This window comes from Lycorma delicatula, chromosome 7 (assembly GCF_047948215.1).
Source record: "Lycorma delicatula isolate Av1 chromosome 7, ASM4794821v1, whole genome shotgun sequence".
In the NCBI taxonomy this organism is placed as follows: Eukaryota; Metazoa; Arthropoda; class Insecta; order Hemiptera; family Fulgoridae; genus Lycorma; species Lycorma delicatula.
In genome coordinates, this window is record NC_134461.1 from 135,065,255 (window position 1) to 135,088,760 (window position 23,506).

The 23,506-nt window shown below is 28.8% G+C and overlaps 1 protein-coding gene across 10 annotated transcripts in view; it reads left to right on the forward strand.

Moving 5' to 3' along the window:
- The window catches only part of LOC142328448 (uncharacterized), a 191,911-nt gene extending 169,743 nt beyond the window's left edge, over positions 1 to 22,168 (forward strand). For 5 of the 10 annotated variants that reach the window (XM_075372219.1, XM_075372225.1, XM_075372218.1 and 2 more), the window contains 5 exons: positions 2,472 to 2,575; positions 6,486 to 6,614; positions 11,108 to 11,256; positions 14,304 to 14,356; positions 16,899 to 22,168. In XM_075372219.1, the coding sequence (XP_075228334.1) occupies positions 2,472 to 2,575; positions 6,486 to 6,614; positions 11,108 to 11,256; positions 14,304 to 14,325 (404 nt within the window). In that variant the 3' untranslated portion in view covers positions 14,326 to 14,356; positions 16,899 to 22,168. Of the gene's footprint in view, positions 1 to 2,471; positions 2,576 to 6,485; positions 6,615 to 11,107; positions 11,257 to 14,303; positions 14,357 to 16,898 lie in introns of those variants that run through there. The other 5 variants (XM_075372223.1, XM_075372220.1, XM_075372222.1 and 2 more) reach the window with 5 other exon arrangements.
- Positions 22,169 to 23,506: the final 1,338 nt, after the last annotated feature.

The following is a 23,506-nucleotide window of genomic DNA, read 5'->3' on the forward strand; positions in this document are numbered from 1 at the left end:
TTTATAGAAAACTACCATTCACATTAGAATATTGAGAATATCTGATAAAACTTTTACGTGATATGTTTGTAATTCACTCTGGTTCTGGACCATAAATTTGAGATTTTATTTAAAAATTTTGAATAAGTAACAGGAAACTAGATAATTAAAAAAAATCACTAAATATACCAAAATGTTTGTATTTAGAAGTTCTTGAATTGGAAGTTCTCAAGGATCTTCCATAAATTGAACCTACATTTTAAACTTTCTGATATATAATTTTAATAAATGAAACATTATACCTCACTTACTTTAAAAAAGCATTTCAGAAACAAAAGATCTGTCAACAAAGTTGACAGATTTCCTATGGTTATTTACTCTTATATAGTGGAAAAATAATTTTACATGAAAAACTTACCTATGATTTTTTTGGGGATGGTGGTAATTTTATGATGTTTTAGTGTAAAATTATCATTATAATTTAAACCAAAAAAGTTATAAAATTTTTTTAAAAAATTTCTACTTCACAATCTCCAAGATGACTTTCCAAGAAATTATTGATTTTTCTACATTTACTGTGTTACATGAAAGAAACTATGAAAAATCCGCCAAAAAATGTTCTACCAATAAAAAGTTACATGAAATTTCTTCTTGGTGGTGGAAGTGGTGAATAATGATGAAATTTTGCTGTAATGTTACTACCAAAAGTTTATTATTTATACTTTCAATACTATTAAAAGTATTATAAACTACAAATGTCTTGAAAAATTAATTTTTTTAAGCTTTGATCAGCTACCCCACCCCCAACATTGGTCCCTAATAAGTGTTTCTTATTTTTGGTTGTTTGCTCTACTACTGTGCCTAGGAAGACATTAAAAAAATTTGGTTAAAAAATATGCTATAAATAAAAACGTTGTTATTTTTTTTTCAATTTTTGGGGTAAATTTAAAAAAAAAATTGTAAGATAAGCATGCACATATGTACTGAGCTTAATATAAAGTGAGGCAGGTTATGTTAGAAAATTTTGAGAAGTGACTGCAAAATAAAAACCCTACCAATGGAGATAAAATTTGTTCATCCAGTCAAAATGTACGTACGAACATAACGCCCAACTTGTTTTTGTTTTTTTGTATCCCAGGAGGAAATGTTGATAGATGCAAAAACCTATACCCCATTTTTTTTATAATTCCTTTTTGCAGCGTAGCCTTCATTTTTGACATTACTTTCCTTCTTGCAGAATAGCTCTATGATGCTAGGAAAGTAAAAATTAATAGTTTAATCTAATTTCTATACAAAACTGAATATCTTTATTGGCTAAGAACCGAGCAAATTTTAATGGTAATTACCCAGTACGGTTGTATGGTTAATAATACAGGCCTTAAATCTTTTTAACATTGCTATCGGCTATTCTTAACCTAACCTAACTTTGTATAATGTATCTATGATATTTTTCACATATTATTGCTCTTTCTCTCGCTCTCTGAGCAACCAGAGTGTTCGTATACATCAATCGAAATTTGCCAAAACAAATCCTTATTGTAGCTTTGTTTTCCCACCTTCACATATTGATTCACATAAATCACACATAGTGATTTATGGTGGAACGTCTAAGTTCATTCTTTGTAAACACCATTGCAGATGTGATACCATCATATATCCTCTGCTTATAATAATCGTAGACTATACCAAATACAAGCATTGTTTCAAACTATTTTCCACAATTCTTTATAAAGGAAACATACTTCTTACTATCATTTCAAGTGCTGCTAAAAACATACAGTTCCAAACTGTGTAGAACACAATTTATTCTGGAGAAATTCAAAGACTTTTTCTTTGTTAATAATTTTCAAAAATAAATTGAGAAGTGACATAATTAAATTCTCATTTTACTATTAACACGACCAGTTAAAATAATGATTTAACAATTTGGGTAGGACTATTTTTATTATAGCCCTGCCCAGATTTTTATATTAGTCCGAAATAAAAGTTCAAAGGTCATTTATGATATGATAAGGATGATGGTATTATAAGGCTTTTAATTTTCACTGGCAAAATGAAAAACTAGATCGTATTGCAAAACTGTACAAGAAAACAGGTTGTAAGAACATGTTCATTATTATTTTTTTTAGAATTATTTTCTTTGGAACTCATTTCTTTGTGAATTATTTCTTTGGGACTATTATGCAGTTCTTTCAGCATTGTGTTGCTTAATAAATGATTAAACTAATAACAGAAAAAAAAAATTTTTTCAACAGCACTTCCCACAGATTTAGAGAACAATCACTTCTTGAAATTTGTAAAAAATAAATAAAAATTGTAACTGAATTTTTTATTTTTTATTTTATACAGTAAAATAGAATGCATTTCATATGTTGCTTTTTTGTGTACCTTTGTAAGATAGAATGTGCTTAGGGTTTTTTATTTACTTTTTTTTTTTTTACATAAAATCTGCATTAATTTTTACGGGTATCTTTATTTTTGTAATAATTTAGCAGGTACTGGTAGAAAAGAGGTTGGTGTTAAACTGGATGAAGATCAATTGAAAATTTTGGATGAGCTTCCCAGTTCAGCTGTTGAGATGCAGGTGAAGGATAAGGTAACATTTTATAATCCCCCATATGTGTGTACCACCTTTCTTTCCTTTTTGTATTTTGATATTACTTTTTTTAATTCTGAGAAATAAATTTTGCTTTAAAACAAAAGCTTTTTAAATTATATAATTTGGAATATAAGTTTTTTTTAATAACAATAAATGATTAGTGGATATAGAAGTCAGAATTCATTACAGTTGTTTATTGTTTACATCTATTTATTAGTAGTTTAGTACTCTTCTTACTATCTTCGTTTATATATGAATTACCCAGTTATCAATATTTGCCAATTATTTATTGTCATTCTATTTAGCTGCATTGTAAAATTTATCATTGAAAATCCGTAAGCACTTACCATCTCAGATTTTTTTTAGTCTCCTGCTGTATTAATTTTTTTTTTTTTTGCAAGGTTAGAATTTTGTTCAACATATATACATAACTTAAAGACAGGAGACATATAGAGTAATATTTTAAATCAGAACAAGTAATAGCATTATTTACAAAATAACATTAAAGTTTGTATGGAGTGGTAATATCTACTCATATGCCAATTAACAAACTAACTTTAAGAATTAAAACTTTAACAGGAGAAACTTATATAAGTCATATGTAAGTTTGACTTCCTGTTAGTATTTATAAGAGTACAAACATTTGTGTTCCTTATATTTGGGTCTGTTGAAGTTTGCAACTATACGTAGTGGGCAATAATAGTTGGGAACGTCTGGATTATTGAATTCTTTTTTGTTAAATCACTATAAATGTAGAACATGTTAATTTTCAAGTATTTTAAATGATAAAACCTTCAGTATAATAGTATTTTACTTAATCTGGCCCGTTCTGTACTTACGAAAAACAGTGGATCTGTCTCCTTATAATTATCTTAATAGGCATATCTAAAATGTAAATCCCTTGACAAGTGACGATATTAAATCTAGATTGTTTTCGATTAGAAAATATGAATGTAGTGTTTATGTTTGTTAAATTGATGATTAAACTCATTAATACGGTGATTTTGAATCGACATGTCAAATTAATCATTAATTTTGTAAAAATATTTATTTCTTTTGAATTAACTGATTTTGTGCGTGGCTGAATCATCAGGGTCCTAGACATCTTTGTAATTTGTTATACCAGTAGATCACTGGGCGTATGTCTGAACCTGACAACAGAACAGCGACCAGAAGACTTTATCAAGGGAGCTTACTGAAGTGTTGAAAAGAACTGGTTTGGTCACTGTTCCATTGTTGTCTTCTAATTAGTAACACATCCTGGCCGACAATTTGGGAATGTAAAAAGCTACACATACACTTAACTAAACAAGTGGTACGGTTGTTTGCAGGCCCCTTTTGTAAAGCTACAAAAAATATCTAGATGTTTTACATACATTGATCATTCAGTTGTTATTGAACTACTGTTACGCTGCAGATTTATCTCCATTAATAATTCACTAAAATTTTAGTCTGTAGTTATTTTAAAAATTAATAGAAAGTCATGAATAAATTTAACTATTTATTCTTTTGAGTTTTCTTTAAAAACGGTTCCAAATCTTCTTTACCCTCTTGATTATCAACATCTGCTCTAAATTTTAAAACACAGTCGCAGTCTAAAATCATCTTAATGCTTTGGTGGAAGAAATCGGAAAGTAGGGGATGCAGATAAGCATAGAGAAATAAAAATGTAGAAGAGACAGCCTGCAAGTACAAAAACTAGTGGAAATTGTTATAAAAATTTTAGTTGTTAGAAAATCCAAGAATTGTAAGATAGGTCAGAAAATTAGTAATAAATTACATATGGCAAGAGATTTTATCCACATATAAAATTTAAATATAGCATAAGTACGAGCCAGTGAAATGTGTACTCAACATTAAAGTTATTTATTATGCCTCTGAATTAACATATATTTCAGACTCTACAAGAAGAAAATATAATAAAGTACAGATGCATGAATTGAAATGTTTGGAAAACTTAGAAAAAATATTATGAAGAGATGAACTTGCTGTGACATGAAGAGGATCTCTAGGATGTAGAATACTACAGGGAAGTTTTGTAGATGGTTTGGAGATTTACAAAGAAATCGGGAAATGAAAATATTAAATTAAAATATATAAATGTAATATTTTCAAGAAAATGTCCCAGAAAAATATGATTAAATTGTGTGATGAAGACCTGAAAAAAATAACAAAAGTAGAGAAAGTTTGTAAGAGGAGTTAATTGGTAGGTAAGAATGTGTTGTGTGAGCTGATAATTTGATAAAGGGAAAGGGGAAGCTGACATCAACAAGTCTTCTTGTTTCTCTTTTTTTGTATTGTAATTCTGGCTCACCAGTGTCTTAACTGTTTGAATTATTAGAAAATATATAAAAAAAAAAGAAAATGTGCCTGAAAATATATATTCTATTTCTTAATATATAGCCGTAACTGTAAAAATGTTGGAGCAAAATTATAATAAAACATTTATCTGCTTAACTGATTAGTCTTAATTGAAATTAAATCTGAAAAATTGTTATATTTTCATTTCAATTTGTTATGTAAAGATTAACTAATGTATTTATTAATAACCGGCTTTAAATTCAGATTCTGCTAAGAGTAACTGATAAAAATGATTAAAGAACACATAGTAATATTATGTACACAATCTGTATGCTTAACTTATCTAAAAATATTTCTCTAATAAGCAGTGAAATTTCATTTCTTTTATTTCCATTATTTTTTAATTACTTGTACAATAATGGAAGTGTTTTGATGCGAAACATTTCAGTTTTCATATTTCAACAGAGATATTCATTTTGACTGGTTACAGCGTGTGATGTCTGTATGTATGTGCATATGTATGTTGCATAACTCAAAAACGATTGCCATAGGATGTTGAAATTTTGGAGTTAGCACTGTTGTAACATGTAGTTATACACCTCCCTTTTTTACTACAATTGAATATAAAATAAAAATTTTAATTAATAAAATATTTGGATCTTAAAGGGAAGGCAGCAGAGCAGATCGGTTCAAATCAGACTTCATCTCCTTTTGTTTTTTTTTTAACTATTTTACTTGTCTTTTTTTTAATTTAAATATATTGATTTAATAATTATTAACCTGTGATTGTAAAAAAAATTACAGTAAGTAATTAAATGATAATAAAAAATAAAAAAATAGCGAAATAAAATTTTATTTAAAAATGTGTAAATGTATATGTAATATTTGCTGAAACATCTGATAATTTAATATTAATTGCGGATCATATTATTTTTGGATTTTTTTAGCAAATTCTTAAAAAAATTGTATATTTATTTTTTAAACATCATTTTATTATTTGACAGAAAAATAAAATACATTTTTGAATTGTATTCAATTTAAAGTGATTGTTGAACTTTTTCTTCACTTGTGCATAATATGCACACGATTTCTGGTGTGTTGTATAAATAAAAGTTAATAATAATTAAACTATGCCGTTTAGTGAACTCCTGTATACTGGTTATAAATATTAATTTTGACTTTACAGCATAGAATAATCAGTTTTTATTATTAGATTATTTGGTAAATAATTTATTTATATAGTAATCGAAGGAGTTTTACTCTAACCTAATATTTCAGGTAAGATTGTTGAATTAATAATTTTATAAATATTTGATGTTAATAAAAACTAATATTTTAGCAATTGTGTAACCATCCACTTTTATTTAAGAATTGGAGGATCATATCTCACTTGCAAATGAAATAAGTTTAAATGAAGTGCAACAAATATGTTGTATATGTATATAATTTAATAGATCTACAAGGAAGTTATGTGGTGCCCACATCAGATTTTTTATTATACCAAATATATTATTAGATAATAGTTGAAAAGATTTTCATACAAGCTATTTATAAAGGGTTTAGTGATATTTGCACTTGTTTTAATTGATTTCTTGTTTGTGTGCAGTTTTTGAAAAAGTTAAACCGACAAGAACGTGTTGTTGAAGAAGTTAAACTGGTATTAAAGCCTCATTATGCCAAGAAGCATATTACAAAAGAAGATTATAAAGAAATATTAAGAAGAGCTGTACCCAAGGTACATTTTTTTGAAAGTTTATTTTCAATTTTAATTTTTTAAATTCAAAGATGTGAGCATTGTATTGTAGTATAGTCACCACTCTGTTGATTTATTTCTGTATAATATTTCTCCCAGTCTTTTGTATGGCTGCAATACATAAATCAGAAGTGTAGAGGCAAAGTTAGTTGCTTTTTGAGAATAATTATGTTTAACTATCCAGTCCCTGTGTTAAAGGAATAAAGTAAAGGAATCAATTGTTGGGCTGAGTATTATCTACATCTTTGTAGGCTTGTCATGCTGATGTTTACCATAAATTTATTTCAACAAAGAAGGTAAGAAGAAACCAATGCGCTTTTATCTTTTCCTACTATATAGAGTATACTTATAAATACTGTTATATGTATGGCTTAGCAAATTCATAAATACACAAACTATTGATTACTTATGAGCACTTCTTGTGGACCAAAACAGTTTTTTTAAGTTTTTTGCCCAAACAAACAAAAAACAGAAATAAGAAGTTTTTCTTTCATCCATTCGGCTGGTTTGATGCACTTGTACATTAAGTTCTTCGTACTTTTTCTATGCCACCCTTTATACAGGTTTTCTCACAAAGAAACTGAGACACTTTCAGGACATGTTCTACTGGTAAAAATAATGAAAAAAGTTCATATAAGTATAGGTCTAGAATAGCTTGTTTTCAAGTAATGGCTAGCAAAAGATTTCACCCAGATTTTTTTCAGCTCTTGAAGCCCTACTGTACACTCGCTTCACACTCATAAGAAGAAATCTCAACACCAGAAAGGGTGTGGAAATCAGAATGTATAAAAAAGTACTGGGAGGATCACAAGGCTGTGTAACAGTCCCTTCGAATAAACTTTCATAATGGACTGACTAATGTGATCACTTCTCAGACCACTTTAATGTCAGCAATGAATGTATACCCTTTACATACTGAGCATACTTTTCAAGATAAATTCTGTGTTTTAAATTTTACATTTTAAAACGATTAGATACAACTCTGGTTTTGCATAAAATTTCATAAATCTGTCTATTCAGCAATTTGACATAAGATGTATATTGCAAACTTTCTTGCTCCCTAAAAATTAGTTATGCTATTAGATGTAGTAGGTTATTTTACCAACATATTTTTATTGTTGTTTGTTCGTAAGCATCCATATTCAGTTTTGAGTGTATGTATATATTAATGAATTTGTAGTTAACCATCATATATACTGCATCATAGCAGTATATAATAATTATTATCAGTAATACTAATAATATAAAAGTATTCACTTACCGCTTGTGTTTGTAATATTTAACATTTGTGCTTTCTTGATGAACACCGCTTCCTCAGACGTAAAAATAAAAATTAATTTAAAGAGACTTGTTTTCTTTTAATTAGTTTGCAAACTGGTAAAGGAGGGAAATGTTTATTAATCGTAGTCAAATTCACAGTTCAATCAATCAGAATAATTTCTATTGATCATAGTCAGAAACTATAACAGTCTCGCTGTAACTAGTCTAAGATAGCAGTATGTAATAAAAATTTCCTTCCATTACCGTATACAACCTAATCAAAAAGAGACAACATCCTCTTCGAATTTGTACATCTGATCAAGCAGTGTGCATCACAAAAGCACTAATGTTAAATATTATAAAAACAAGAAGTAAGTAAATATTTTAATTTTATTATTATTTATAATCGTGTGTTTTTAGTCGATAATCAACTTGACCACCCCAAGTACAGAATTACAAAGGAAATGAAATGAAAAGGAAAGGAAACGCTTAATTTTTTTTTTCTTTATTCCAATATCACTTTTGCAGGATCCCACATCATCAGTTGTATATAAATTTAAACATTACAAATTGTTTTTAGAATAAAAATTAAAAGATTAAAATTACTATCATATATACAAAATATGATCTTAATTAAATAAAATAAGTACATATGATAAATATAATTAACGTCAATTAAAAATTTTACACTGGTAACATTGGCTGGTCAGGTTACACGGTATATATTTTAATTTGTAATCGACTTCATATTTTGTATATATGATCGTAATTTTAAAAAAAATTTGTTATGTAATTTTATTTATATACAATTGATGATGCAGGATCCCATGAAAGTGCTATTGGATTAAAGAAAAAAAATATATGGTAAGTGTCATTTTATTTACTTTGTAATTACTTTGTAATTCTGTACTTGGGTTGTCAAATGTGTTTTTGATTATTTTAAACAAATACAGTTATATGTGTATATGTAATGTATATATTTATATATATATAGAAGGGGCTGTAACAGTCCCTTCAAAGAGACTTTCATCATGGACTGACTAATGTGATCACTTCTCAGACCACTATAGTGTCTGCAATGAATGTATACCCTTTACATATTATATATATATATATATATATATATATTTAAATTTGTTAAATAAACCACCTAGTACTGAATATTGAAACATGTGTTACCTTAATTTTTCTTGATTGAAATAATTTTATAATTGCATTACAAAAATACTAAAACAATGAAAATTGGCTCTTATTTACACAAGTATATTGCTATCCGTTGCAGTTCTTTAAGACAATCTGCCTTAAATACTGATGGTTTATCAAATTGAAATTTCATTTGTATTTGTGTTAATATCAGAAATAGAATGTTTGTTGTTTATTAGTTGGTTTGCTGTAATGGATATAAACCTAATTTATTTGTAATTTTTATATTGCATTTCCACATACGAATAAATAATGTAGTATTGGCTGATTATCATATATTAATGTTTAATTTTCAGATGGAGAAATGTAAAGATGACTTCTTAATACTATGATTTACTCTAAAGATGCGGTATATATATATACATGCAGCTTTTATTCAAAATGTATTTTTTTTTTGTATATGTGACATCACTTTCTCATTTTGTTTATTAATGTGAGTAGTAGCTTCAAAAGTTCAGTGACAACATTCATTGGTGTCTGGTATCATTTTCCTGGTGCGTAACAGAAAACTATAGACATAACATTGTATCATATGAGTACTTCTTGATCAGCATAGATTGTTGTTGTTATGCTGGTAACATTTCTGGAACAATATCTTGACACGTATAATTCTTCAGATCATTGTGGAAAACTAGCTCCTATTTCAAAACCTAATCCTACCACCTCCTTAAAATATTTTCTTTATTTACGAGGAGCGTTCAGGTCAATCCAGGACTGTTAATTTTTAATAAATGTAGGACACACTTGTGATAGTAAGGAATACTTTTATTTCTCATTGTAATCCCCTGCTACATTTATATATTAATCCCAGCGTTTCACTAGCGCTTGGATACCCATAGTATAGACAGATTTGTCGTTATGTCAAAACCAAGACTGGACTGACTGCTTCACTTCATCGTTGCTGTTGAAATACTGGCCTCCCAGAACAATTTCAAGTACCCAAATAGGTGAAAATCACCGGGAGCAAGGTCCAGACTGTAAGGGGTGTGTGGCAGTAACACCCAGCCAAGATCTTGTAGCACGCATATTGTGTGCGGTAGGCTGTGTGTGTTCGGGCATTGTTCTGCAGAAACAGAATATCTTAGTGATCACACCAGGCCACTTTTTTTTTTAGAGCGACTTCAGATTGTCCTTAATGATATTGTTTACAGTTGTGACAGATACATTTATTGCTTCTGCAATTTGCTGACAAGTTATTCATCGATTATTAAGGATTAGTTCTTCCGCTTGATGAATGTTCATGGGAATGACTACAGTAGACTCTGAACTGCCTCGACCGGGATCATCACTCGCTGATGTATGGCCTTCTTTAAAATGTTTGCACCTCTCAAATTTTTTATTGTGACTAAGAGTCAAATCACCGTACTATGGAAGGAATAAGAAGTCGGGAATAAATCTCAGTGGGTTTTATGTTCCTTCATTCACGAGAAATTTTATTACAATTTGCTGTTCCAGATATCCATTCACTACATTGGACGCCATGTTCTTTATGACTGACTGTTGTCGTTGTTTAACAATAATTCGTGCTAGTGCACCGTGCATTAGTAGCAACACTTGTATCAAGTGTACAACCAATAGAGTGCACAGGAATCTCCATTTACGCTCTAGTATAACAAAAATCCCGGATTGATGTGAACATCCACCTTAAGTATGTTCATCTTTTTGTCTTGTAATGGTAGATGAGCACCAATTATATGAACTGCGAATCGGTATATACTATAGCTCTCATGGACCCTTGTGCCACTCAAGCTTCCATTTTTTTAATACTGTCATTTATATTCTTAGATAATATTAATGCTCATTAACAATTTATTTATTTTTTAGAACAAATTCAACTTAGTTTGTCGTTTAATGATAGACATACTAAACATGGATTACACATGTATGTTGGAGTTAGAATATGTAACATGACCGGTTCATTAGCGCTGTCAACTTGAGAAAAGATTTCTCAGATCTTTTAAAAACTATTATTATTTTATTACTTATTACAATGTGAAAACTGTTTTTAACAGATTTGTCATAACAAGTCTGGTGAGATTAATCCGATGAAAATACAATGCCTTATTGAGGCTTATGTGAAGAAATTTCGTAAGATGGGAGCTGGTAAGAAAAAGCCTGCTGCTGTGACTCAAAATGCAGTGCCTGCTAGTAAACCTAAAGTGTAAGTAAAGTTTGCTTTATAATTAGTGAACTTACAATTAATTATATTTTATTAGATAATGAGTCATCATACTTAAAAGTTTGGCTTGTTAGATAGATCCCCATCTGTATAGCTGAATCTCCATTCTGTGATTTTAGCAATTTCTTTCATTTAATATTTTCTGTCTTTTCAAATCATCAACCACATTTCTGATCCCTAATATGCCTTTTGGTATTACCTGTACCTTTGATATTGTACTAGTACAAGGTTTTACGATGTTTACAAACATTGTGATCTGTGAACATAAACGGTTACAGTTCTGTTGAACTTTATTTTTGCTCTACAAAGAAGCTGTTACCAAACAAGGCAAAGAATGGTACATTATTTACACCTATTTGTACAAGCAAGACTGTGATCTATAGATTTATTTTTAAATTATGAAAGGTTTACTGTATTATTCCACATTGTCAGCGGTAGAATAATCACATTTTTCTAAAATCTGATTCTTTAATCGGATCAACTGCAGGTGCTAGAGTTCAATTAATGTCACATAAAGTTAAAAATTTAAATGTTTCTTGAAATCCTAACATATTAAACAAGTTTTCTTACAGAGAGAGACTATGTCCGTTCTTTGTAAGTACATTTCTTTTGCATTTTGTTATTATGTATTTTTTATATTTTCTTTAATAACACAAGCATGCAAAATTTGGGTTGTGGAATGTTTTTTAACTTTTGATAATCGATTCCTATGTATTTTTTAGTGCTGAATCTGAAAATAACCTTAATTTTTTCCATCACGTCAGGATTTTTCTCAAATTCAAAATTTGTAAAAAATTGAAAAATGTTATATAACAAAGACAAAACATTTTCTCTTTTAATAAACGAATATAATATTTTCACCTTTTTGGCTTATACTATGCATTCTTATAGCTAAGTAGTTAAGTGGCCTGAAAAGGATAAGCAGGGGGGAGTTTGGGTTGAAGATGACAAGATGGGAAAGCTTGGCCAACAGCTTGTGACAAGACTTAACAAGATTAACATATTAACAGCTTTCTGCACCATTCATGCACCGTGCAACTACTATCAGTGCTGTTTCAACCGTCAGCATGCATATATAGAATTTTTTCCATCCTCTGATCAAACATGTTTTTGTCAATGGAAAATGAATTTTCAGGCCATAAAGCAAGCTTTCCGTTTTCAAAATGGCTTTAAGACGCTGCAAAAATTCTACAGATTCTTTATGTTACATTTGTGATGAATTAATGGTGGAAAGGCAAAAAAGAAATATAACAACTTTCTTTCGACAAGTGTACCTCGTGTATTTCAGAGTAAAAATTGGAGATAAAGACAAAATTTGGGCACAACACATATGTATACTACACATGTGTTGAAAGACTTAGACAATGGTCAAAGGTTAAACAAGAAGAGTTCCAGTGGGTCAAAGTAACAATACTTTTGTTTGACTGATTTTCACAATTTCAATTTGAAGAATCGTGAATCCACTTATGCCATCTGCTTTATACCCGGTTCCTCATGGTTCAGACGTACCAGTGCCAATTCCCCCAGAAAATTTACCTGAAACAGACGGTTCCACAAATGATTTAAATGAAGATAACATCAAAGAGGAGTACGAAGTTGGAGGTAACTGCACCAGAGCTTTATTCACAATCTGAACTAAGAGATTTGGTTTGAGACTTAACATCTGACCAAAGAAAATTCAGAATTGTTTGGTATGAGGCTTAAAAAGAAGAACCTTGTAGCAGTTGGTAGTACCTGTTGGAAATTCTGTCCTGTGAAAAGAGGGTTACAATAATTTGGAATTTTTTCTCTATAAAATTAAATATGACAATCGTAAGTGTATTTCGTGCAGTAATCTCAAAATTATATCGCTGCTCCTAATACAGCAAGGAGTATACAAAGTTTCCTTTTTTTGCGTGAATGGGGGTAGCAGAGACAGAGAAAACCATCAGATAAGGAAAGATTGGGCAAAAAAAACTTCATTAGAATGCGGAACCAAAAATGTGCTTCGAAAAGCTTTTGTAGATCCAAGTTAAGTTCTCCTTCCACCTTTGCATATCAAGTTAGGCTTGATGAAGCATGTGTCAAAGTCTTAACCAAAAGAAGGTAAATGTTTTAAAAATTCCAGTCTTATGAAGCACCAAATTTAAAAGAGGGTGTTTTTACTGGTCCTTGCATTAGAAAACTTCTCAAAAATGGTAACTTTCAGAAACAAGTGGAATTTGCAGAAAAAGAAAAGCCCAGTTAGCCTTTTAAAGACGTAGTAACCAAGTTTCTGGGTGATAAGAAGGACCCAAATTTCAAATCATTCATCGTGAACATGCTGCAAAAGTTCAAAAATTTAGGCTATTCTACGAGCTTGAAGGTTCACTTCCTAAATTTACATGTGGACTATTTTCCTGAAAATCTGGGTGCCGTTAATGAAAAGACGGGTAAGAGATTTCATCAGGATGTGAAAGAAATGGAAAGAAGATATCAAGGAAAATGAACTACTACGATGATGGAAGAATATTGCTGGACGTTACACCAAGATGAACCCTATAGAGAACATAGAAGGAAAACCGCAAAGCACCAGATTGCAAACTCTCCAAAGAAACTTCGACACATGAAATAAAATTATTGTATTTTACAAGATGAAGAATGGGAGTGGTTACCAAAGGCATGACATACCTCATAAAAATTAATTAAATAGATAAAAATAAATTAATTTAAAAATGCTGTATAATGGAAATTAGGCTTATTTTGTGGCAATTTTCAATAGAAATTAAGGGTCAATGACCCCCTACCTGAGGATACCACTCAATTGTTTATTTGTAAGAATGCCGTAGTATTAGCCAAAAAAGTGAATATATTATATTAGTTTATTAAAAAAAAAGTGTATATCTATTTTACTGTATCACATCTTTGCAATTTTGTTTATTTTCAGATTCAACGCTAGAAAAAAATATGTAAGTTAATTATCAAAAACCAAAAAACAACCATCATCACAGGCTTGTGTAATTTTTTTATTTTTTAATTTAATAGTTTTGTTTTTTTATTATTTTACATAGGCAGAAAACAATGTGGAGTTGAACTGCATACTCGTAAATTTTTATGTTGGAAGGTAAGTGGTTGTACAGCACAGCATGGTTGTTTTTAGTTTAATTTTTTTTTTTTACATAATACATCTAGGAAAGTAAAAGGATGTGAAATAATATGTTAGTAGCTAAATCATTAGTTTCCATAAATCACAAACTTTAAAATCGTTACAAGCCATAGTTTTCTATTAAATTGGTTACTACTACTCTTACTTACTGACTAAACTTTAGTAATTAGAACTCAAATTACAACAAAAATAAAGGGAAAAACTTTAATTATTTTATGTTACTTTTAACTATTTTTATCGTGATAAAATTTGTTTATTATAATTAGTTGAAGATGGCTGATATAACAGTTGTATGCACATTACACTGCTGTAGGAACCATAATAACAAAGTTTTAGATTCGCCTATACAGTTCAGTATTTAATTTTTTTTTTGCCACTTATTCTTAAATAAAGTGTTAACATCAAATGGTAGATTTAGCAAGTAGTCTCATGGGTTGTACGACCATGACTATAAATATACAAAATATATGTGAAACATAATAATATGTGAGATAAAACCCTAAATAAATCTAAAAGTATATATAATCGAACCAAACCTAACCTTCGCTTGCTAATCAAGGTTAGTGAGCAAAGCGAGCATTGGTTAAGTTAACCTCATACACAAAATTTATATTTTTTAATTTTATTTTGTATATTTATAGCGGTAGGTGGTGGTGGTGTAATATAGCCCATGATACCCTTGCCAAGTCTATCTTTCAACACAATACTGGCTTTTGTTGTCAGTTTTTATTTATAAAAATGGGATTATTTTCAATTATTGTAATAAGGATAGTTGATATCTGGTATATTGAGAGCTTGAATTGCAAAGAGTGTCAAAAGGAAATAAGAAAAATTTGTTCTAATCATAATGTGGAAGTCTTTCAAGTTGAATAATAATGATGTAATTATTAGATATAGTTTATATCATTCCTTCTTTAGAACTTGCCTTTTGTATATAAATATATAATTCATTAACATATTCACTACTTCGCTAATAAAATGGTAATAGTGTTAATTGAACGATTCTTGAAATTAATATGGTAAGTTTACCTGTTTACCCCATCTTTGGGTGGGTTAAATTTCATTTAATATTAGATTTTATTATCACAGTGGTCAATATGTTAATGAATGAATTATTTGAATTTTTTAAAAATTATGTTGTATTAACATACCGACCACCGTGCTGATTAAATTCAAAAAATAACTTCTCATCAAAACACAATATCAGAAAAACCTAAAAAATACTAATATCAATAGTCAACTTTCATAGGATCCTGCATCAGTCGCCACATAGTTCTATAATTACATCAAACAAATAACAAAGAAAAAATTAAAAATTTATAAACAAAGAACTAACGACAAAAAAAATTTTGTAACAAAACTCCACTGCTATTACTGAAATGGCAGTGATGCAGGATTCCGCGAAAGTCAAGTATTGGTATTAGTATATTTTAGGTTTTTCAATTGTGACTGAGGATGCAGGATCCTGCGAAAGTATTTGCACATTAAAATTATGGTAAGATATTTTTTACCTCTATATTCTGTACTAGATTGTTTACATTAATACAAAGTAATAATAAGAATCGTGTTCTAAATTTTGCCAGAAGTAATTTATCTAACGTAAATAGCACTTGGAAACTTAGATACTTGAGCTACTAAAACTCAAAACTTATAGAATTTGTGAAAGAAAACAGGTTTTAAGAGATCAAATTTTTTTCAGAGATAAATCACTTTTTCTGAAAAAACACAAAACATAGATTCATTTTATTATCATCAGCGAAATATCATGTTATCAACTAACAAACCGATGGTGATAAGTATTCTAAACTTGTAGTAAGCTAATGCAATGTAACTTTTTTGTTTTCTTTTTTAAATGTGTTTTTTTTTTTTAAATAATACATTCTTCATTATGAATTTGCCTTACTATCTTGAAACAAACGACAGTTTTCAGATTTCCCCTTCACAAAATTTGCTTCTTAAACTCACAAATTTATCTCCAGATTTTAACAGCAGGTTAGTTTTTGGCTGTTAAGTTACACCACAAGTCATGGGAGAATGATTTTAGCATTCTTTTAAGTTAGGTTATGCATGGCAACTAACACAAATATGACTGGAGTATTATTGCCTATACATGACTGCCAATACAGACTCTGTATGCAATTCTCTGCCAAAGCTGAAACAAATCTTACAAAAACGTACGTTGTAGAACTGATACAAATTATGTTCTATAAATTAGAAAAGCTACTTTGACACCATACTTAAATGTACCATAAAGAGAGCTATTTGATTACAAATGTCTGTTCATGTCTAATGCAAAAAAATGAGTATGAAATAAAATTCCATACGAATTTTATTTGGAATTTTATGTCATGTAGTTGCGGCATATCAATCACATAAAGGCATTCACTGAGTTAATGCTTGTCTATGAATATATAGAGTAAGTGTAATTTTTTTAATATGTTATACAATAGTTTGTTAAATTAACCCTTTTGCACTTTTTTTTAATGATGTTTCATTTCAGATAGGAGGCACATGGAAAGGAAGAATTTGTAGACATTATGTTAAATCTTGGATTCTCATGTATATTTGTGTCAAATAAATAAATTACTTGATGAGCATAAGTTGCAATTGTTTTATCTGTGTGTACAAAACTGCATTTTGTATATTAACAGCAATTTTTTTTTAACTAAGAATATGATCTACAAAAATATATAGTTACATAAATTTAATAATTACCTTATATTTATTTATAACATACATAAAATGTATAATTGTTTTATAATAAGATGTAAGATTATGCTTTTTAAGTTAAAGAAATAAATATTATTAGATTTTTAAAAACATTATCTTTCATTTTTTATTTTTAAATGATTTAGTGTTGTAAAATTTCAACATTTTTTAAAATGATTAATGGAAATATTTATTGTATTTTAGTGTAAGTTTATTTAAATCAAAGCCAAAACAATACCGATTGATTTTAATGTTGCCCTCGCTTGCACATATATTTAAAAAGTAATCTTTAATTCAAAAATTTTAAAGCGCAGTTTAATTTTTATTTTAATAAACTTGTTTTATAGCTTTTTACCTAATTTTATTTACTGAACTTATGACAAAAACATTGTGTTCAAATTTTAATGAAAAGTTAAAAAGCATTTTTCCATATGTTGATGTTAATCAGCAGTTGTATTTAGTTGTCTGATTTTTAGAGAATAACAATAAATTAAAAAATTAAATAAAAATATAAATATCTATTCATTTATATGAAACCTGGAAGCAGATAGGAATTCTCCCTCTGTTGCTTCCCTATATACATTATGTGATTTTTAAAAAAAACTTTTCATAAAGAAAATTAAGTGCAGACCTCCTAAAATAAACAATAAAATTCCAAAATAATTATATAAATATAAAATCAACCAAAATAATAGACTGCACTCAGAGATCCCCCCTCCCCATCACCCCTTCGGTATCACACTCTTGACATATAGATAATAATGTATTTGTTAATTTCCATGAATTAGAAAAATATAATGACCCCCATTTTTTATAATTTGCTATTAGATTAGATGATACATATCACTATAATTAAGTTAGTAATAGCTGCTTGGTATCATTGAAAATTGCAGACTCTAGGTTAGGAGGGAATAAAAGCTGAAATAATAACTGAATTTGAACCTTTTATTAATAAATATTCTCTAATAATTTTATTAATTTACTTATTCTTTTAAATAAGAATTTTTTAATTTTGCACTATTTGATTTATCCTATGCGCCTGCCTAAACCATCTTAATTGTTATTTTCACAGAACTTTTTGGATGATTCTTATTATTTACTGTTGATATGATGTTGTTTCTCATGTCAATAAGGTGAAATTCCCTTTAATTTCTTCAACAAAATAACTAGAAATTACTACTGTGCTTATCTAAGTTGAATGCTTCAAATTCAATTTTTTGCAGGAAAATGAATTCTATGTAACATAGTTTGTAAACTTTTTTTTTTACCTTTCTGTATCTAAATTTTATACAACAAATAATCTGATCAACAAATAAATATTTTCTATTATAAATTATATAATTTCTATTTGCATGTAATCTGCACTTTGGACATACAGTGATTTTTATTTTCTGATAAAGAAATATCTTATTCTGATTGTTACATTATACAGATCACATCATGAATGACCGTTTGGTTCTTCATTCAAAGACATTATATCCATGTAATATATGTATTTTAAAAGCATAAATCTGGTAGATTTTCTCACTGATTATCTGATTGTATGCAGCAAGCTTCTCCTTCTACGCCTATGTGCTTTTGCATATTCTGCACAAAATTTTCTGTCCAAAACTCTTTAAAGGACATCAAACACTTAAAATTCCATGGTGGATTATCTCTGGCGATTCATCCTTAGTTTTTGAGGTCTTGTGGAAAAATTTTGATTTGTAAGGTTTAAGGTATCGCCATAAAAACATAAAAAACAGGGATTGGCTGAGAGTTCTTGGGACTAACTGGTCAGGGAGTATCACCAAAATGGGAAATAAGATTTTCAGGGACCTAACATTCAGCTTTTCAGCAATATCAACTTATGTTGGCCTTGATTTATCTAGTAGTGTAGCTCTTAGTTCCATTATTTTGATGTATTTATTCAAAGATTTTCATTTCTTTAAATTGAAGTTGTATAAATGCTGAGGTAGTGTAAGTATACTGTACTATATTTTGGATGAATATGGTAGATTTTCTTGGCTCTGCTGTGAGTTTTTTGACTAGTATCAATAATTTTGTTTGTTTTCACACCACTAATATAAAATTTGGTTTTAGTTTTTTGTGGCTCAAAACTTTTCTGCGTAAATCTAGACAGTTATTCTTTATCTAGATCACTCAGCTCTTGGGTGGTCGCTGTTTTGGAAGGTCAAGCTTTCTAAGTTCGTAAAATAGTGAACACTAGGCGTGGTAATTTGAGAGCCCAAGCACATTTTTAATTAAAATCGAGAACCAACAGCTCCATATCAATTTTTTCAGAAGTTCTTGTGTTTTGATCTGGTATGTTAATTACCCAAAACCGTGAGCCTGCAGGATGAAATCTTTCAGTTCTTTGATGAGTTTAGACTTTGTATATACTAAGGGAGTTAAAACATACTTTAAATTATCTAATTAGTACTATCGGGTAATCCACTGATCCATATGAATATAGCTACAAATAACTTCCATAAATGGGCTTTACTTCCCATCACTTTTTGACGGTCTTCATCAATTTCGTTTCAATAAAGAATGTGTTCATCAACGAACCGGTATTAAGTTCAATTTTCGCTTTTTCATTCATTCACAGCCTTATTATTCTTATTATCTCCAAGAACCAGATTATCTGATTAAATATTCCTGGTTCTGTATAATTATTAGATTCTAATATCTCATGACGTGAATGTTTCATGTTCTTACATACAGTTTTACCCACGAAACTGCAAACAGCTTGGGAAATTGTTTGAATTTCTTTCTGTGTAAAGACTTTACAATGTTATTCAATCCTGACAATTTTTTGGACATGTGGGATACACTGTTCACATGGATCAAACCATTTTCAAACCGGTTCCACAATTCTCCCTTTGCACATATACTCAAGAAATCTGTATGTGCAGACGTCTATGAAACTACATGGTAATTTTCCTAACACCAGTCTTTATAAATACACTTAAAATAAAAATTGATTAAAATAATTATATTTTATGCTATTAGATTATAGGGTACAGTACTGTTAGATAATTTATTGTACTGAATAAAGTCTTTTTGACTATAATTAATTGTGAATAAAGTAGAACCCTGTTATAATGTGGTTGCAAAAGACAGAAAATCTATATTATTGAAAAATTGCATTACTGAAGAAGTTCATGGTAAGAAATAGTACTTTTTCAGGAATTGATCGCTGTAAAATATTGAAGGACCATTGCCTATTAATTTTTTTTTTTTTTGTACAATTCGAATTTTCTATACATATAATATATTTTAATGAAATTTTTTCTTCCAGTGACTGTTTCATTTAATCTATTTTCTTAGTCTCCCTAATATGTACCAAAAGAAAAATTTTAATAAATTTTGTTGGAAATGTAACATCCTATAATTTACTGGGATACAAAAGTATCAAGATGGAGATGAAGCCCTAGAAAAAAATTTAAGAGAAAATATTTTTTTACATTTAATTTGCAATTAAGAATTAGTCAAATAGTTAAAAAATATTCAACACGGTAACTATAAATAATTGTTATCTAACTGTAAAATGTTAAAAATAAGTTTAATATTTAATTTTACTAAAAGATTGAAGCGCTTAATCTTAAAAATGGTAAAATTGTCAACTATTTTCCTCGTTATTCCAAAAATACTCTGATAATTCAAAAGTTATTTAATGCTATATTTAGTGTAAAAACAACTTGTTTATGATGACTTCATGACTTGTAATCTGATGGACAAGTGATGTCCAGATAATGTTAGACCAGAATACTGCTTTTTGTCCAGGTGCAGTTAGACAGATAATGTAGTGCCTTTGTAGTTCTGCCATTCCCTTTTTACTAACAATATAATGCAGTATTCAACGTGCTAGTTTTATAGTTATAATACTACGCACTGTGCACAATAAAAGCCTGCCCGCACTCGTTTTAGTTAATAAACAAAAGGCAATATGTAATTCACTGAATCTGAGGGAGAAGGTTATATCATAAAAAGTTTTAAAGATTTTATAAAAATAATTTCCTCTAATTTTTAAAATCTGATTAAAGAGCTAGAGGTTTGTTATAAAATCTTCATTTCAAATTTATTATTTAACCCAAAAGTGATAAATCTCTGTTAAGCAGTAATTAATAAGTTTTAAACAAAAAAAATATATTTCTAAAAAAATTGTATATATATGTATATATATATCTAATTACAAAATAAAACTTGTTCAACCGCTCCACAATTACAGAAATAAAGAACACTCTTACCATACTTTTCTCTTTTTGTCAAAGTGCTTTCAGGCCTAAACCTATCTTCAGTAATGTTTTTAAAATTTTTGTTTTTCTCTTCGCATTTATATAAGTTAAGATTTTTAAATAAAAATGTTAACTTATCAAAAATGTAAATGTGAAAAGAGAAAAAAAAGTTTTGTAAAAATATTACTGAAGGTGGGCTTAGGCTGTAAGCACTTTGATGGAAAGAGAAAAGTAGGTAAGTGTTCTTTATTTCTGTTCTTGTGTAGCGGCTGAATAAGTTTATATTTTGTAATTAGCTAGGATTTACAAACACAAGAAATATGGACTACAAAAAATTTAATTTAAATAAATATATATATATATTATTTTTTATTCCAGAGAAAAGCGTAATTGATTTTAAAGAAATGTTTTTATATAAATAAATAATTTTACTTTGTTTAGAATTAGTATTTATTAAAAAAATAATTCAATATTATTTGTGTAAAAAAAGAAAGTGTTTAGATTTATGTTAAAAGTTGAAAGTATTAAAAATACATTTCATAATTAATTTACAGGAATTTAGTATAGTTAATAAGTTAATTTAAATGTAAGAAACATTCTGTTATTTTTTATTAAGTGATTATTATTATATTAGGTGTTAATAGTATTACTGTCATAATGTGATGTTATCTTATGAGTAAAATAAAAGTTGTCAACTTGGTTTGGTATCTTGTGCTATATATAACTTTTTTTGTGATAAATCAATATTAATCAGTCTTATTATTATATTATTTATATTGTAAAATGTCCATGTAATTCTACTTAGTATATATATCAGTTTTATTGTATTAAAAAAAATTTTAATAATCTATTATTACTCTTTATTCAAACTACCTTTTATGAGTTGAATATATTAATTTGTAAACCAGACCACTATAGTAGATACGCCCATTAGGTAATCCCATGATTCTTCCTTTTCTAAAGAGCCCATGTTATTGAATCATTTTATCTATATCTCGATATACACTTGTAACCATTTTAAATTTTTACTAAATTAGGCTCATAGGGCCTAATTGTGTCGGTTACTTTATTTGTATTTTATATTTTTTATTATATTTATGACATCATCCTTGCAATGGGAACAAACTTTTCCCTACTGAAAGCGTTATGTTAGTGTGCATACACGCACTCATACAGATTGTGTAATTCTCAGAAATGGCAGTGGCAGTTAGACTGGGAGACTATCGAAAAGACGCAGTTGGTGTTAATTATTCACTGCTGTTAGTAACATTTTTTGATGTGTTGAGTTACTGTAACTGGTTTCTTGTAAAACTCGAGAGAGCAATCTTAGGATGTAAACTTATCAAGCAGCATAGTCTTAGTACATTTTTTCACAAATCCCAACATTAGTAAGTTCATTTTATTTTATTTTTATTCTTTAAAAATTAAATTTTTATTTTAATAAAAAGTTTTATTTGGTGTAGTTTAGAAGCTTACAGAATGGCACCAAACAAGGACCAGAAGCTTACACACTTGGCTTTACTAAATTCTATTCTTCACACCATGCCTTATTTAATTTCATTTTAATTCAATTTTGGGCTTGGATTCTTCATTCTTGCTTTCGGTCTAGGTCTCAAAGATCGTCATCTTGTTTCAGTTTCATTCTCATTTTGAGCTCTACATTATCTTTTTTCTTGCATTGCCCGGTTTCCTATTGTCATCCCCTTATATATTGTTACCTTATCTAATTCTGCATAATGTTATCTCCATGGGAATCTTGAACTTTTGGCTTCGTCTGTCAACATTTTGATATTTTCTTATTTTCAACTCATTTTCCTCATTACACCATGATGACTCTTCGTACCCTGCTTCATTGTATAAGATTAATTAACCTAAGGTCTGTTGAAAGTGCACTAAGAAGGTGACGTGATTTGTATTGAGATGAAACAAATAGTATCAAAAGCAAAAGCTGTACCTATGTCAAAACAAGATATAATTGTATTCTATGAACTGTGGCTGAGGAATCAAACTGAGCCGAAGTGCTCTAAGTAGAACTGAATGTTGAGATAACAAACTGAAATCAAGACTGACAGAAGCAGACTGATTTCTTTACTGGTTAGCAAATTTCATATGGTGCCTTCTGCCTTTTAACAAGCACAAACAAAAATATATAAATTAAATTGGTCGTTAGAATTGCATA